Here is a 17,722-nt window from a genome sequence, read left to right on the forward strand (position 1 = left end):
CCCTGATTCAGAAAAATGTGTCCAGATATTCGGAATATCCCAAATGAAATATGCCATGAAAAAAAACAATCAGGCCTCGATCAGAATTTCAGACAGAAGGACTTTAGTACTTTAATGTTGACTTCCAACGCCGACACATTTTACCGCGCGTCTTCAAAGCAACAACCTAGTGAACCCGCTGGTTAGCTTGGAAGTTTTAATTTCGCAAAAATTGTAACCCTTTTCCTTTTTCTAAATTCCTTTAGCGGAGTAAGATAAAAGGTTTTTGTGCCTATAGAAGATTTGAAAACTTGGCCAGTTATATTTCTTTGTCTTTGCTAACAAGATATTTTATTACTAAATTTATAATTTAAGATAAAAGTATATTGTCCACAAGAGTTGAGAAAAAATGTTTACCTAGAAACAGTGTATGCTACATTAAGTAATTTCAGGGGTGGATCCGGGATTTCAACTTATGATTAGAAATTTTTGCCTGCCTAGATCGATCGAGATGCGCATAAAAAAGTGGTAGCAAAAGAAATATATTCTGATATTGAAACTATTGAAAAAATGAGTTTAATAAGTGGGCTATTCTTCCTTTGTCGGCACAGTCTAAATTATTCTGGAGAAAATTAAGCCATTGGTGGTTTTATGATATGATAAATGCAAATGTAAATGTATTTGTTTCATCCTATACACGTCAACTGAAAGGGGCCATTAAGTCTTGAGAGTTTTCTTTTAAATTGGAATAAATGAGGTAAAAGCAAAGAGACCAAGATAGTAACGATATTGAAACCCTTCACTGACCAAACCAAGAAAGCATCTTCATTGCACTACAATAACGCAACATATACAATAACTTAAGCATGAACAAGCGATTGGCTCCACTAACATACTTTAACGTTTTTATTGCATTAAAACTCTGACTCTAAATCAACCTTACTTGACTTGTATGTCAGATGCATAATAATTTTATATGTATTGCATTGAATGTCTATTTATTCCGTTTTGTTTCGATTTCACTTCACTTCGTTTCGATTCAATTTGTTTCGTTTCGATTTCGTTTCGCATTTTCTATGTACCTTGTCAGTTAGTTATTTCGGTTTTCATCATTTAACTTTTTTTAGTTGTTAAATATTTTTCTCAAATAAAAATGTACATGTAACATTCCTTACATAGCCTAAGTGGGCGTTATGGTAATGTAATAATGTAAACTAATAAAATCCATCTGACCGGTTACTGTTACAAAAAATGTCTCATCTATAATACAATATATGTGTTAACAGAGTTATTTCTATATATCTATACTAGAATTGGAAATCATTTCAGTATAAAATGAATACAACTATGCAACGTTCAGTTTCGTTCACGAAGACAAAGTAATAAATTTATAGTTATCTTCCAAGCGGAAGTGTGACTCTGACGTCAAGGATACAAATATAATTTTCGCAGATCGATTTGCGAAATGGCAAACAACTCAAACGGTCAACATTTTGTTGATGAACACCTTGATGATGATAAGCCTCCGGGTACCAAAGAATTCAAGGGTGCAACGCTACAGATAGACGCCCCTGGCACGCAAAATGGTGAAGAGCCTGGTGTCGGCTATGCTGGACCCGGATCTAATTTCAACAGAAATCGTCCTGGGAGTGTTATTGGTAGACAGAGTGTTAGAAGTACATCTAGTAAGACATCTATGAGACCTGGCGTCATAAAGACTGATCTGATGTCTGATCAGTATTTCTCTTACAAGGTGTGTGCAACGATGTTCACTTCTGTTAAAGTATCGAGTATCTAGTTAAAAAAAGTCTAGTATTGAGTTGAAAAGGTCCAGTATCAAGTAAAAAAAATCGAGTATCGAGTTGAAAATGTTGAGTATTGAGTAAAAAAAGTCGAGTATCAAGTTGAAAAGGTCGAGTAACAAGTAAAAAAAGTAGAGTATCGAGTTCAAAAAGTCAAGTATCAAGTAAAAATAGTAGAGTATCGAGTTCAAAAAGTCGAGTATCAAGTAAAAAAAGTTGAGTATCGAGTTCAAAAAACACAATTACTGAAAAGATATAAATATGGTAAACTAACGTGAAACATGAAGATAAAAAGTAATATGAAAAGACACTCCCTTGTAGTTTTTTTATATTTAAACATCTGAGAAATGTCCCATGCCAAGAGCGTAACAGTAAATATAGCCCAGGTGGTATACAGTAGACATGTACGCACATAAAACATGACCGTTCAAATTTTTTGTCAGTGGGAGACGAAAAATGGTTCCAAACCACATCTTATCAAAAGTAAAGTGTTTCCTAAATCAAGTTAGTTCTGTCCAAACAGAAAAAAATATTCAGAAAATCCAAGACGAAATTACAAAATTTGAGGAGTTACAAATTGTTATACAATGTATGATATGGGTAATAAATACTTTGATCATGGTATTTTTCACAAATAGGAAAAATCTATTTGTATAATATAAGAAAAAGAATGGTGTAATAGGAAGTAAAGTATAAATTGCACCATATGATATAATTGATCTCCCTTATATTTTTGAGTCTCATGAATTCAGCTATGTTTTCGAATATTTAAGGTTACTTTGCTTTGGGTTCAATTTTCCTAGAAAGCAAAATTAAAGTTCGAATTATTTGATCAGGGGTATAGCTAGGCCTGTTTTATTTGTACGCAAAATTACGGCGAGGGATCTTGTGGGGGTCGCTCAAGGCCCCCAGTGAGTCATTGCATAAAATCTTTATTTCATCTTTAAAATGTGTGTTTTTATTTTTGTTACTTTATCCGAAAGTACGCAACTGCGTATTTGCGTATAGGCAGCTACGTCCCTGTTGATAACTCCTAAAATATACACTTGGCCATAAGTTAGAGACCACTCAATTTTTTCAAAGAAAATTGCTTGATTTTTTTAATAAGATAAATTGTCAATATCTATCCTTTCTGTGAAACTATTGTACAAAGTATCATTTCATCGGAAAATGCAGCATTCAGGATTCTGAAAAAAAGTCGAGAATTTAAAAAATTGGTAACCGTCTGAAAAATTATTGAAAAAAGATGGGGGTTGTGAATTTTTAAAATTCTGGAAAGATTTAAAAAAAATTGTAATTAAAAATGGCAAATCTTTAAGGCTCTCGTGAAATGTTTGGTGCCAAAACTTATTGCACAGATACATTTGACGGCAGACTTTTTTGGTAGTTTTCCTTCTTTATTTTTGCACAAATTCCACAAAGTCTTATTGTAAAGCTAATATGAAATATTCAAAATAATAAAAGCTCCTTTAAAGTCGTATGCACGCTTGACTGTTCAAACCTAGAATATCTTTAATCAACGCTTATTGCTGATTGGAGAAACATTGAAAAGAAAAACGTAGTCGCTTAATAGTCGTACAAGTATTGTTTAAACTCCTGTTTTAAAATGACATGTATATATATGACGTCTTGTCAGAGAAGAAAAAAAAATAATCATCCCAGAAAATCAAAAGAAAAAACCCTCAAACACAAATATTTTAGAGAAAAAAGGAAAGAAAATCTTAATATGTTTTCTATGGATTTTTACTATCAATAGTCTATTAAACTTTGTTCCTCTATAACAGTCATACTTCAGTTTTTGATATTATTGTATAACATCTCATGAGTATATCGATTGGTCATCTCCGTCTATTTTCGTTTCTGTCAGCATTCTAACGTCCACAGGCGAGCCTGACGAGCGGACAGATCGTTGTTTTTCTTTCTCTACAAACGCCCACTTTACTGTTTTTGGTCTGAAATTGGTTACAATATGTTAAAATTTCACTGCAATAAGTCGAATTTGCTTGAACAATCAATCCAGCTGCTGTCCAATTTAAAAATTCACTAAATATCCATCTAACCAAACAAGTATGAAAAATCTAGTTAGGTTTTAGTTTCATTGCTCTACTGCTATGTTTCATTTTTGTATCCTTGTAATATGGGATGTCAAGTTACTGTTTTTTTTCTATTTATTTATAGTTCGTCTAAAAAAATCACATGTTTTTGTCAGAAAATATATTAAAGTTCCGTATTATCTATTTTTATTAAGTATTTACAGTGTTTTTAGCCCCCTCTCCTTTTTCCAAACGGCCAATAGGCATGGGGTGCATCATTTTGTCGTCGTCCATAAGTACATCCAAAATTATTTTCATCAGCTAAATAAAACTCAGCAACCACTTTTGGAAATGATTTCACATTTGGTTTGCACCTTCAGCACCACATCTTTTACCAATGTTGCAACTAAAATTGAGTTTGGACTTTGGCGGGAACATTTGTGTCCAATGGACACATTCTCTTTTAAGTTTTTAGCAGTTAAAGGTATAAAGAAGATAAATAGAATGAATTTAAATACTGATAACAATATAATGCTAGCACATCTATTTTGTAGGATTGTATATAAAGTCTTTAAACATAAAGTTTTTGACACGATAAATATGAAATGTATGAAAAATTAGTAAAACGTAATTTTCAGTAGGTTATTTGAAGAGAAAGGATATGAAGTAAAAAGTACATTTTCTTAATTTCCCAACTTGCTCAAAGGCTGCTCTCTCTTAAATACAAATTAAAGACTGCTCTTTGAATCCATTTGGGGGTTGCACTCGATTTCAATACTTTCACATGAAAACATTCAATCGACATATCAATGGCTTGGGTCTCTGTAGCCCTGAATGAAAAATAAAACAAAAATCACGTTATAACACTAAGACCACATTTAATCGCTCACTTAACTGACCTGAAGTTGATCTGAGAAATCTGAATAGATTATGAAGAAATATACCAAAGATCTTTATCCAGTTGATATTCGAGTTAGATGAAGTTATTTTTAACAGATTTATTTTGACCGCTTGGGGGAAAAGGGGGGGTGTCTTGCGTTTGGGACTCGGCTGTACAGACCCTGAAAAGAAAAAGAGAGATATACCTAAAAACAACGCTTTAAACATTTTAGTTTTATTTCCATGGACGTTTTTACTGTTTATGTAACATTTTGAAAGTTGGTATTAATATGTATGCAGTTTTTAACTCGATACTCGACTTTTTAAACTCGATACTTGATTTTCTTGACTTGATACTCAACACTCTAAAATAAGAAACCCTTGTGTGCAACATAATGTTAAGGTTCATCACAACCTTTCGATAAATATGTTATGGTCTAAAATGTGTAACCCGTACCCATACGAACTTTTCCCCATACCCAAATAATGTTTTGTTAAAATGCTCATTCTTACAGTATGTTATGAACTGAAAATTGCATGAGATGTGAAAAAGTCGGTTTCAATTTATTTCTCATCAAGAAAATGATGTAAATTTTTCTCATATTTCTTGTTTGATCCTTTTTCTGAAGTCAAAAGGTCTAAAATGAGTAACCAGAAGTTATCGTATAGTGTGAAGCGTAATGTTTAGAGTGTTCATATCTATAATATTGGGTATGAAGTAAAATCTGTTACTTTCATTGAATACTATGTACACGTATGTGCACTATTTATGTACAATGTATATGTACTTCCAGGAAACCAACTTCGACAAAGCAATTGATAAGTGTAAAGAACATGTGAAAGAAGATCTGGATGGGAAAATAATAGGAAAATACTTATTGACAGAGTATGTTATGAAATCCTTTACAAATTTTATGTATAGGCTGACAGACTGAGGCACAAACCATGATGTAAACTAGAACTATTAAAAAAAAAAAACATATCAACATTTATTTAAGTTTTGGGCCTAGGACATAAGCCCCCCCCCAGACAAAAAAACCCTAGATAATAGCCCCCCCCCCCACTGGATAAAATCCCCCAAGGACAAAACACACACCCCTAGACAAAAGCCCCCATCTTATAATAAGCTTAATGTTGATATATATTTTTTTTATTTTTTTGTTTTGTTGTGTGTTCCTTTCATATTTGAATTGATTTTTTTTTCTTTTTTGGTTTGGGTATTTTTTAATTCTGTTTAGTGTATTTAGGAAGTTTTTTGTGTATTTTTTTAAATTCTTTTTTTGAAGTTAAAACACAAAAATAAATGGTTTCAATTAAATACTTCCTGATTGATTTCAATTACAAACCAATTGAAAGTTGTTATCGTGGTTAAATAAGCAATTATGAACATCATGAAAAGATCAAAATACATTATAACTAATTGATTATACCATTCATCTAAACTTTAAAAAAAACTTAGACTAAATAAAATTTCAAAACAAAATAAATGTTTAAATTTTACAATTCCAGTATTTATACATTTTTATTTATATCAGCCCACGTAATATAAGTTGCAAAGAAATTAAATTTCAAATTTTACACTTTCAATATTAAGAGAAATATTGTTCATAATTGATAAAATAATTCCTCATGGTGGGTTTTTTTTTGTCTAGAGGGTTTTGACACAGTCTTTCTAAAGGTTCAGTAAAAGTAATGGAATATTTCGGACCTGCTAATATAATATGAAGTTCAAGGTACCTTGTTATACACCAATCCTCCCAACAAAATGTCATTTGTCATTGTAACTGCAATTGGAACTACTCGGCCATTTCCACTACACTAAATATAACATTGGATGCAGAAAGGAGAATTTCTTCTTGAAGAAATTGCCAGAATTGTAGTCATACATGAATCAAAATAGTTTTATCCACCAGGTAGTGCTAAAAATTTTAGTTGGATAGCACTAGAAATAAAGAAAACAACTCTTCCAAGAATTTTGATGCGAAGGGAGGAGCTAAGATAAAAAGTAATGGTAAAAAATTCAACCAGCTTAACTATAATTTTGAAATCAGATCCTTCAAATTCCAGACAGATCCATCCGCCTAGTGCCTCCAAGGGCTTTTTTTGTGTAACTAGAAAAGCTGAGGTGTTCCGATTGATTGTAAATGTAGCATTTTTTGTATTGTTATAGAATTGATCATTGGAATATGGAAAGAGAGAAAATAGTCATATTGACAGAATGTTCTATAATGGTCTTTAAGTACAACTTTATTTTGAGCAAGTTAGAAGAATGGCGGAGGCTATTGTTACATATGGTGGATCATATTGCAATCGGAGATTTCAGATATCCTGAAAAAAGTCTAATGCCGTAAGTCACTAGTGAGAAGAAAACTTGGGTTTTCATTTTAACACTTTGTAAATTTGTTATTGTTTTATCATTGTTATTAGCAGGATATTTTATTTTGTTCGTGAATTTTATCAGGTTTTTCGGTACTTCAAAATTTCAAGCATAGGCTGTGATTAGGCTGTTATTGGGGTAAAAAAATTTGAAAGTTGCTGAAGGTAATGAGTGAGTTGCAGCAATCTTGTAAATTTCTCTTTCATACAACAGACATGATTTTTCTTCAATTTAATACAGAATTCCACCCTTCAAACTTGATTTTACCATATATGACACTTTATTACTTCTGATTTTGCCGATTTCTGTTTCTATGATTAAACTTATATTTCACAGTGAACGAGAACATGGCGGCATACAGATTCGATGGAATAAGAACGAGGAACTGTCATGGGCACAAAAGTGGAACCCTTTCTGCTCTACCATTCCTTACCTTACATTCTCTCACCATCCTGTATTGTACAACCCCAAGGTATTTTGAATTTAGTAGGGTTTTTATTATAAGATATACCGTATTGTTCTGACTATAAGTCAGTATAAAAAATCTTTTTTTCAGCAAATTGTCAGCCTCGACTTATCGTCCACTTCGCCTTATATAAAGATATTTCAAGAAAAAAATGTTCATGTACCATGTATAAATTAGATTTGTTTAGTTCACTTTTGATGGCTTTCATTCAAAATTTTGGGTGAAGTGCAGTCAAAGAAAGCCGTCACTCAAACAGTCAAACTGGCAATAGAACTCAAAGAATTTTTATCAGTGCCGCTATCCTTAATGAATGACTATGACAATGTTAATAAAACCTTGAAACCATTAAAATATAATATATTATATATAAACAATCTCTGGAAGATACGTTAACAAAACTCTTTTTTAACCGGAAAGTCATTATCTTGAATTCTGGAGTTATCGGTTCTTTACTATGCAAATTTATACCCATTTACGATATGTCGTTGCACATTTGCATGTAGCTCAAATTATAATCAGTTAAGGTGTTTACAGGTAACATTTTTTTTTATTGCTTTATGTCATTTTGATAGGGTCACATGATTGTTAAACAACAGATCTTACTGTTGGTTTTTAAAAATGACTTATCAAAATATATATTCAAGAGAGTGTGCATAGCATAGAAAAAAAATTAGTAAGATTAGACTGTGATTTTTTTCCACTGGTTTTCCAAAGCAAAATTTGCACAAAAGTACTATATTTAAACATCTTTTTTTTTATATTTTAGACCCAAAATCTAAGAGAAACAAACAAATTCATTGGACCATAGGGTTTGGTATTTTTGGATTAAATATATCCTACTTTTTCAACCAATTTTATTGGTCTCTATGGTTTAGTTTAGAAAAAAAATGTTGTAGTAGCAGTTTTCAAAAATTTAATTTCAAGGAAATTTATTTTATTAGACCAGTTGTTTTGTTAGTAAAGTAGAATTTTATGTTTTGGGCATAGTCTGGACGTATATTCTTTTAAATTTTTATTTTTATTTTTTATTTTTCAACTAAATTTGTTTTATTATGACCAAGGGTCCGGAAACAGTAAAAAATGCCGATCATTGACTGACAAATATTGCAAATGGCTGACGACCATTTCTCAATATCGGACATAAAAATTTTCTGCGTGGTTTTATTAGTGTATAAACATTCTGTCTTCAAGTCTCCTAATTGTTTATTTGAAATAAATTGACAGGTGTGTGTCAATGTGCAGCCACCTGTGACTGTGATTTACCTGTAATTGATTAGTTGATTGCATAATTGAATTAACGTTACACTTGCAGTCCCATTGCGTATACGAATTAATTAAAGTAACTCGGAGAGTTTTCATGCATTTATTACTTGATTAATTATGAACGAGTACTATCTTTAAAAAAAAGATAGCCGACGCATTAAAATTGTGTTCCTTTTACTTCAAAGTTCGTACATTTCTTTCAAGAAAAAAACACAAGACACATAATTTCAAATTTTCTATACAGTACAGTTTTTTCTAACGCCACTAATTTATCAGCATTTGGCCAATCAGAAAACAGAATTACGATCAGGTTACTTGCATTTCCATAGAAGAGCGTCCTTAAGGTCAAAGGGTAAAAAGCAAAGTCCACCATTTTCTTGCCGATCTTTCAGAGGTAACGAAAGCACATGGAACTGAAACTACGAATTAGTCATAGTGTGTAATTATTAATTCATCGATTGAATCATTTTAACTTAAAAGTCAACCGACCATTATCAATATACAAAGTCTGTTCGTGATTTTCTTTTATTAATAATCGATAATTTTTTCATCACTCAGAAGTTTTCGGCTGTTCGGCTGTGTGTAATTATTAATTCATCGATTGAATCATTTTAACATAAAAGTCAACCGACCATCATCAATATACAAAGTCTGTTCGTGATTTTCTTTTATTAATAATCGATAATTTTTTCATCACTCAGAAGTTTTCGGCTGTTTGTTTGTGACGAAAAAGTCCGAGAGATACAATGTTTTTTTTACATAATGTAACGTCCATGTGTGGTCGAAACCTAACTCGTTCACTCGCTGTGATATTTTGTAAAAAAACAGATTATGTGATGAAATAACACAATTCCAATATTTATCTTAAAATAACAACATAAGAAAGGGTTTTTTTTAGTTTATTTTCGATCTGAACATGATAAAAGACTGACACAAATGTCTGCTGAAGTTTGTTAAAATGTCCGGCATTGGCTGTCAAAATTTCTGGACCTTTGATTATGACTATGATACAATTTATGGTATAAATTCTTTTTCAACATCTTCACTCAACCACTTTTTACTTCATACTACATTACCATTTTACACTTATTAAGAATCTGTTGTCATAATTTTTAATATTTATACGTCTTTTAGTGTTAAATTTATAAAAGTCTAGTGTCACATGTGTCACAAAAACTTGTAAGAGTGAAAGTAATTGTGACTTATGGTTTCACAATGGAAAATAGTGTCATAACTTATGATAAATTTTACACTTATGACTTTTTATATGACTTCAGTATGACTTAAGTTCCTTAACTCTTGTCATAGCCTTTTGTTATCTGACATGGGTGCAAAATTCATTGCACAAGTTTTGAAATTTTTGCAGAAATTTTATGAAATATTTTTCATTCATCTTGTCTCTATTATTTTTGTTAATTATTAATTCATATGTAAGCAATTAAGGAATTAGACCCGAGATTAATACATCAAATGTCACAGATTTGGATTTTGTGAATTTGGACATTGTTAATTTGAAAATTAACATTATAGAACCAGAAACTGTGACAATCTTTATAGTGCATTTTATATTTTGGTTACTTTTGGCTATTGTTATTATTAAATTGTTGAAACATAAATTTGTAGTTACACTGTACTTTGCAATATTTCAGTAAAAGAGTCTTAACCTACACACATATCCCGAGTCACTAGAGTCAAGCATACATAATTAATTCCCCTAACCAAATGCTCAACTGACTCTTGATGACATACCCCTTACAATGGAATAGTCTTAAAATTTAATGTATGTGAGTGTGTGAGTTTACCTTTCTTTTTTTTGTTACCAGCTCTGTTTCTGTCTTTGACTTTATACTTTACATTTTGTATCTAATTGTCGTTTAAACATTTGTTTACAGGAAAATGAAACCATCACATACAATGTGGACGAGTTTTATGAACATTTAGTGCAGGCTGTCAGTGATTGCTATAAAAAGAAACGCCCAGGAGAAAAAGTCACCATATTGGAAGGCCCCATATTGATTGAAAGTTATGCTAGTCTGTCATCAATTATCTACAACCAGAGTGGACTCGGATTTTTCATGGACAGAAATGGAGTCTGTTTCTAACTGTTCACAATTTTACATCAACTTTTTATCTTATTAACTTACGCAGTGTTGTGTAGCTCACAAATAAAATTCACATTTAAAAGAGGGGGATGATATTAGTATGAAATTTATACATGTTTTTGTATTGCAAGTTAAATCATGCACAAAAGTAGGGAGATGTACATGTATTTAGTTTTGTGGTGTAAAAATTTCTATAATCCAAGTTACCTCTGACTACAGAACTTAAAGACTAAAATTGTTCTTTTGAGGTTATAAATTATGACATGATTGACATACTTGTCCACCTTTAAGTTTAAAAAATCTTGAATTTTGTTATTAAAGTGAAAACACTTGTTCCTTTTAGAGTGTTAATTCATTGATCTTTTTGTACTAAAGACTATTTATTTACATACAGCCTCCCTTTTGGTAAGGTGCATTTATTTTCTATATTTTGTACATTGTCTTTAGTTATACACGTACACGAGAATATAAAAGAAAAACTAGTTATTCAATATTTTTTTCTGTGTATATTCTGATTATTGAAATTTCTATCTTTTTGAAAGCATGTCAGAAGTACATGTATAAATCCTTCAAAATTAGTTTTTTGATAACGTTTGTTGTAATAGTTGTTTAAAATTTTATTATAGAATTGCATGATGGCTCTAAAAGTGCTTTAATAATCTGTGAATATACTCTATCTATGTAATCAAGGGAACCAAGGTTATAGTGGTAATCAACAGAATGTAATCGAGGGACAAAGACCCAACATGGAAAACAGACATACACAACATAGAACATACAGTAACTAAAATCATACAAAGTAACATCATCCTTCTCTTTTAGGTTACAACTTTCACACTTTTTCTTAGCAATATGCAACTGACTTTTTATATGTTTAAGAGTTCTCATCCCTCTTGCTAAAAAAATTGAGTACTCATTGTCCTATTTGGTTTGATATAATAAAAAAAATATGTTAATCTTGGCCAAACATTTGTTCACTATATTATATCCAAGGTACATGTTATATATCACCACACATTTTATTTTGTCATCTTAATTTACCACACATCTATCCTGACCATTCTGTATGGCAATCATTTGATTTTTTTACAAATAGCAGAGTGACAGAAAAATTGATGATTACAGTACGTTATAGCAACACCTGGATTTAAATGCAATGTTGATAAGTTTTCTCCCCCAGCTCTAAAATTGGAATTTTTTGTTTTGTTTTGCATAAAATTTTGTTTTTCCCCTAAAATTGTCTTGCATTGCCAGTGTTCTAGGATTCCTATTTCCCGTTACCCAAGGCAAGTGAAATTTGGGTCAGGGAAAGTTAGGTACTTAGTTACACTTTCCTGTGGCAAGTTGAAAACTTCATATGCTGTAAGGATTTGTTTTGTTAGGAAAGCAGTCATTGACTGTGGGAAAGTTGATTTTATGTGGATTTTTCATGAGAAAACCTCAATTTCTGAAATATCCTAGAACACTGCTTGCTTCGCCCACCATTTAATATTTTTAATTCCTCTCTGAAATCCTGGATCCACCCCTTAACTTCTAGCCATCAACTCTTTAGAAATGAAGTGGCAGTCACAATTCTTATCACAGGTTTGGTATGACTCTGTGCATTTCCATACTCCATAACTTTCCTTAGACCATCTGCTTTAAATGTGTTGTGAGTGCTGGTAAAAATAAGGTCAGTGTTTTTATTTTATGAACATATCTTTCTGAGGCATTATTTTTCTCTGAGGCTATACATAGGAAATAAATCAAAATTCGAAAAAGTTTTTAGCAGTGCTGATGTTTTGGTAAAATTGCAGTGTAAATAGTCTAAAGGAAACTCAGTACATGAACTTTTGTTATTTTTGAATTGTGTGTCATACAAGGAAGTCCAACAAGTTCCTCCATAAATACTAAACTTTAGTATTGGAACCATTAACATGCAGGATATGTTGCAATCATGGCTTTAAACCCCAAAGGCCCTAGGTGATAGTTACTTTGAAATACTTTTTTAAAGGTTGCATACTCCATACTTTCATGTTGGGTATTGGGTAGGGAAATAATTCTGTGTTTTTGCTTTTTTTTTTGTTTTGTTATGTTTTTTTTTTTTTGTTTTTTTTTTTTTGAATTCCCAAACAGATTGATTCAATAAGCTATATGTATGCTGTCTTTATTTAAAAAAATCAAAGGTCGTGTAAACAAATTCTGGTGGGGCCAATACTTTATAGATAGCGAGGCTATGTTAAACAAGCGCAATTTTAATTTTGGCTTGATGAATGTTTTAGAGATTACATTGCAGTACAGTATTGTTAAATGTCAATTACCAAAATATGCATGCCCGACCCAATTTTGATTGTGACATTCTTTGCCTAAATTTTGAGATTGCTTTCTCTCTTAGCCATCTATATTTTGAATCGCAAGGGAACTAATTAGTAGATCAAATTGAATATTGGTAATGAAAACAGATTAGATATTAAAATATATACTGTTTGTAACTTGTAAATGAATGATTCTACATTTTGTATTTACTATTTATTATTGTATATAGTTTACTTTATTATAAATATTTATATATAACGCAAGGTTAATGAATGTTTTTCTGTAGAATTATGATCAATATTAATAATGTGCAAAAATAAAAGAAAACATTACAATATTTTTTTTTATATTCTCAATGATGAAAAAAAATTACAAACTGGACAATATAATTTTAGATTTTACAATACTTTCATTTGCTCTTTTGCAACATAATACATTATGTGAATGACAAGATAGAAAATAGTTTTAGAATTTTGCAGTACTTGTGTAGAAATTTGCACAGTATTTCTTATAATCAAAAATATTTATGAGATTGTAAGGCCAGTGTTGAAACATGTTGATTTCTGTTTATCTACCTATTAGTTTAAGAAACCTACCTCTTTTTTTCTTCATTTTCAAGTCAGAAAGTCTTTATCACATTTTCTTCTAAGATTTGACCTTTTTTAGTATCTGTCGGAAAAATAAAATACCTATCTGCTCTTTTTAAATGTTTGCTGTGTATTTGTTGAACATCTTATTTTCTAAGTAACTTTTTCCTGTGTTATGTTCGACATGTTTGTACAATAATTTTGAAGGTATTGTAGGGATTAGTTGACAATTGCAGTGATGGAAACTTGCAATATTTTTCCTAGCTTGGACTTTTTTGTTGACTATTTTAATACTAAAAAAATGAAAATTTTCAATGTTGCAATAACAATTCCACAAATAGTTGTGAGTTAAATTTACATTAGGTTAGTTATAGATGTGAATAACATTTAATCGTTTTTTCCATTTGCAATATATATGTGCCATTTATTTATATTTGTGTTCCAAAGTTTCTTTAACTTATTTCACCATTGATTTCAATCATAATATTCATATTTTGTTAGGCACCAGATTTTGTACCATGAGGTGTCCAGTATTTCTGTTAATTAATAAAAAAAGCACCAAATTAGATGTAAGCCACAACTTCATAACTCTGGAAATAAACAAAAATTCCTCATGTGAAAGATTGAAATTTAGGTATGATGGGTTGAAAATTATATTCATCTACTTTATAAAGATATATTGCATTCACCTTGTCTGTCTGTCTGTCTGTCTGTTACATTTTTCTATAACCGATAGCTCAGTTTCAGTTGGAGAGAATGCTTAGATATATGGTATTTTTATTTTTATCTCCTTCCTGTTAAGGGTACAACTTATTTCACAGAATTGTTGTGTGGGTGTATTTTTAGCACAACAGAGCGTTCATCATCTTGTTTTGTATAGTATGTATTCATTTTTTTTATGTTTGTTAAAGTATGTTTGAAGAAATCCAATCATTACGTCTGAAACTTTCACTAATGTTTGTTTTGTGGTTTATATAATGGTCAATTTAAATTGGAAATATTAGTAGGTAGTTTTTTACGACAGCTTGAAAAGAAAAATCAAAAACAAAAGTAAGATACCTTATTTTATCCTCAATGATACTGACTAGGCTGTCATCTGTATTAGGTTTCTGTGTATTTTTCAAGGCATTATACTTCATTTCTGTCTCGGTTTTCTTAGTTCCATTTTACATGCTTTTAATTAACAATTTCTGTGTGATTTTTGATAATCCATATTATGTTAATTTCATTGCAATATTAGTTTGTACAATCAACATAATTGGATGGTATTTTAGCTTCCTTTCACGCAGATATATTTAACAGTCCCATTAGAATGAAATTTACTGCATTGCACTTAAAATTTGTCATTTGTAATTTTGATTTATCGGTTGCATTTTACAATTTACTGAATCTTGTGATAGGTTTCCAGTTTACTTGGTCTCTGTTTAATTCACCATCCAAATCTTGTAATACAGTTTGTAAATTAATTGCTTACCCATGTAGTATTTTTTGAATTTGTATAATGTGTGGTGTGAATAATTCTTTTTTTCATTTAAATGCATCTGTATATAAACATTTTTCAGAGACTGTTGATGTATATTTCGTTATCTTATTGAAGTGTTAAGTAGCTGTCTTTGTAAGAATCATGCAAAATCTAAAAAATGTGATACACCCCAAAAAAGGCTACATATTTTTATTTTTGTAATTAACTTGTTTTATGGGTCTATACTATGAAATGTGTAATTATTCATTCAAATCTGCCTGCTCTTAGGACATAATCAACATTGAAAATCCAGTACATTCTATTGTATTTGAGCATCATTTACAGAGTTATCTCCCTTCATTTTGAAATCTACAGTGCATTCTATATAATTTTTATCTCCTAAGAGCACGGGCTATATGAAAAACCACATGTTAATTTCTCTTTACTATGGCAACTTAAACAAAATATCAAAAATAAAAATATGTAGGCTTTTTACCCATGAATCACATTTTGCATGATCCTTAGCTGGAGTGCTACTTAAAATCGTTGTAGGTTGAAAACAAAGAATAGCATAATACCGATAATAATATTTTTTTCTTTAGATGCTGACAGAATAAACAAACAGAGTAAGGTGTTGTAGACAGATACTTAAAAACTTTTGAGACAAAATAAAAAATACATCGAGCATATACCAACAATGATTTGGTGCTTGATGTGAAAACTTTAAGAAATCCTTCATGTCTGATTGGGCTATTTTATGAAGAAGCTACCATCTGTCATTGTGTGTAGCTTTACTGAAAGTGTAGGAAAAGGAAACTTGCTATTCTTTATCATAGTCATTAGATCTGTAAAATTTTCAAATAATCTCTTGAAAAAAGTATCTTTGATCTTGAACTTTATTTTATTTGTAATTTAAGTGTACTAGTCAGCATCTATATATTCTCTGGGCTTTTGAATTCTGCTATTTGATTCATCACATGCATTGTTACAATATATTATTATAAAGTTTATATCTACATTATGCAACTCTTTGTTGACAATAGTGATTTTCTTGCTGTGAAGAAACGTTACGTGTGTGTATATATAAGTCTAAAGGATTGTACAACGATACCGATAAAGATGTTAACACACTATAATAAAGTATATAATTGTTTGTGCTGCATCGTCATGACTGGACGATCCAATACCCATTAAGTTTGCTGGTTGGCAGATTCCTTTAGACTTTATATATATATATATATATATATATAGATATAGATAGATATATACAACATCTCAGAATGTGACGACTCTATTCGCTACTCTGCTCCATCGGATCGAATTGATACAGGGAAGATAATGTCTTCCCTGTATCAATTTGATTCGATAGAGCAGTGTAGCGAATAGTCGTCACATTCTGAGACGTTGTATAATATTGATTTGTTGTGACATGCACCATTAATTTGATCCCCTATCCTACATAATAACATCTAAATGAGTGGTCTCGTACTACCATACATCGTGTACTTAGTTACAGCCCTAGATTAATCCTACGAGGAGGAATGACCCGGCCAGCGAAAGCTATATTTTTCACTGGCCGAGTGGTCTAGGGCTCTGGACTATGTGCAGGCAGTGTTGCCATAGATGTCACAGCAGTACGAATTCGAGTCCCGTGGAGGGAATGACCAAAAATTTGCATCGCAAGTTTGACAGTTCTAACATCTTTGAGAATTTTTCAGACATATTTATATATATCATTGTGTGTCATTTTTATTCACTTGCTAATAATGGATAATTTCATCTGACAGTTAATGCATTTCAGTTGTTTTACTTTGCTGAATGCTGTATATTTGGTTAAAGTTGATTTTTTTTTCAAACATAACATATAACATTATGAGGGTTTAATTGATAAAGTTTTTGAAGTAAATTATAGTTATATTGTCTTGATGATGTTAAATTGGTTTTAATGATTAGATAGAATATTTAGTAAAACTTTTAAAGTAATATGAAAAATGTATATGGTTTCGAATTACGATTTCAATCTTGTTGTTTAAAAAAAGATAATTGACAAGTGTACAAGAGAGTCATGGTCGAAGAGAGTTCATAGGAGTATAATTTGTCCTAAGTTATGTCGTTTTAATCATTATGCCATTTCGTGTTCTTACATCACTACTTATCGTTAATTTCACACTAATGACTTTTGTGAAATCGATTACTGATGCTAAGATGATTGACGATTGGTCTTGGTACTGTTTACTGGTGATTAATATCGATAAATAAATGATGATTCCATAGACTGCCATGATGCCTTTCTTTTTGTATGAACAAAATTACTCTTGGTATTCAAATGTCTCCCACTGCTGAATAAAGTTGAAGCACAATAGATTTTATCTCTACCGTATACTTTGTAGGCAAAATGTCAATGTTTTTAGCAAGAACATATTAAAGCCAAAACCTAGTTTTAGACGAGCTGAGACACATAGTGCTTATTATTGATG

At 30.9% G+C, this 17,722-nt stretch overlaps 1 protein-coding gene across 1 annotated transcript; it reads left to right on the top strand.

Annotated features, from left to right (window-relative positions):
• The first annotated feature begins 1,389 nt into the window (after positions 1 to 1,389).
• LOC148601531 (tumor protein p63-regulated gene 1-like protein) lies at positions 1,390 to 17,526 on the top strand. Its single transcript, XM_088556492.1, has 5 exons — positions 1,390 to 1,732; positions 5,488 to 5,579; positions 6,864 to 7,040; positions 7,407 to 7,542; positions 10,692 to 17,526. Exons 1-5 carry the CDS (start codon positions 1,445 to 1,447, stop codon positions 10,899 to 10,901), a joined length of 903 nt encoding a protein of 300 aa, XP_088412618.1. The 5' UTR covers positions 1,390 to 1,444; the 3' UTR covers positions 10,902 to 17,526.
• The last annotated feature ends 196 nt before the right edge of the window (positions 17,527 to 17,722 follow it).

The sequence above is a fragment of the Perna viridis genome, chromosome 12, assembly GCF_037379345.1.
Source record: "Perna viridis isolate PV_CMFRI_1.1 ecotype Kerala chromosome 12, ASM3737934v1, whole genome shotgun sequence".
In the NCBI taxonomy this organism is placed as follows: Eukaryota; Metazoa; Mollusca; class Bivalvia; order Mytilida; family Mytilidae; genus Perna; species Perna viridis.

Excerpts from the sequence above, each read along its gene's own strand:
- LOC148601531 (XM_088556492.1), top strand. The coding sequence starts at position 1,445 with ATGGCAAACAACTCAAACGGTCAACATTTTGTTGATGAACACCTTGAT. Across the intron at positions 1,733-5,487 it reads ATCAGTATTTCTCTTACAAG|GAAACCAACTTCGACAAAGC; the intron begins GTGTGTGCAACG and ends ATGTACTTCCAG. Across the intron at positions 7,543-10,691 it reads CTGTATTGTACAACCCCAAG|GAAAATGAAACCATCACATA; the intron begins GTATTTTGAATT and ends ATTTGTTTACAG.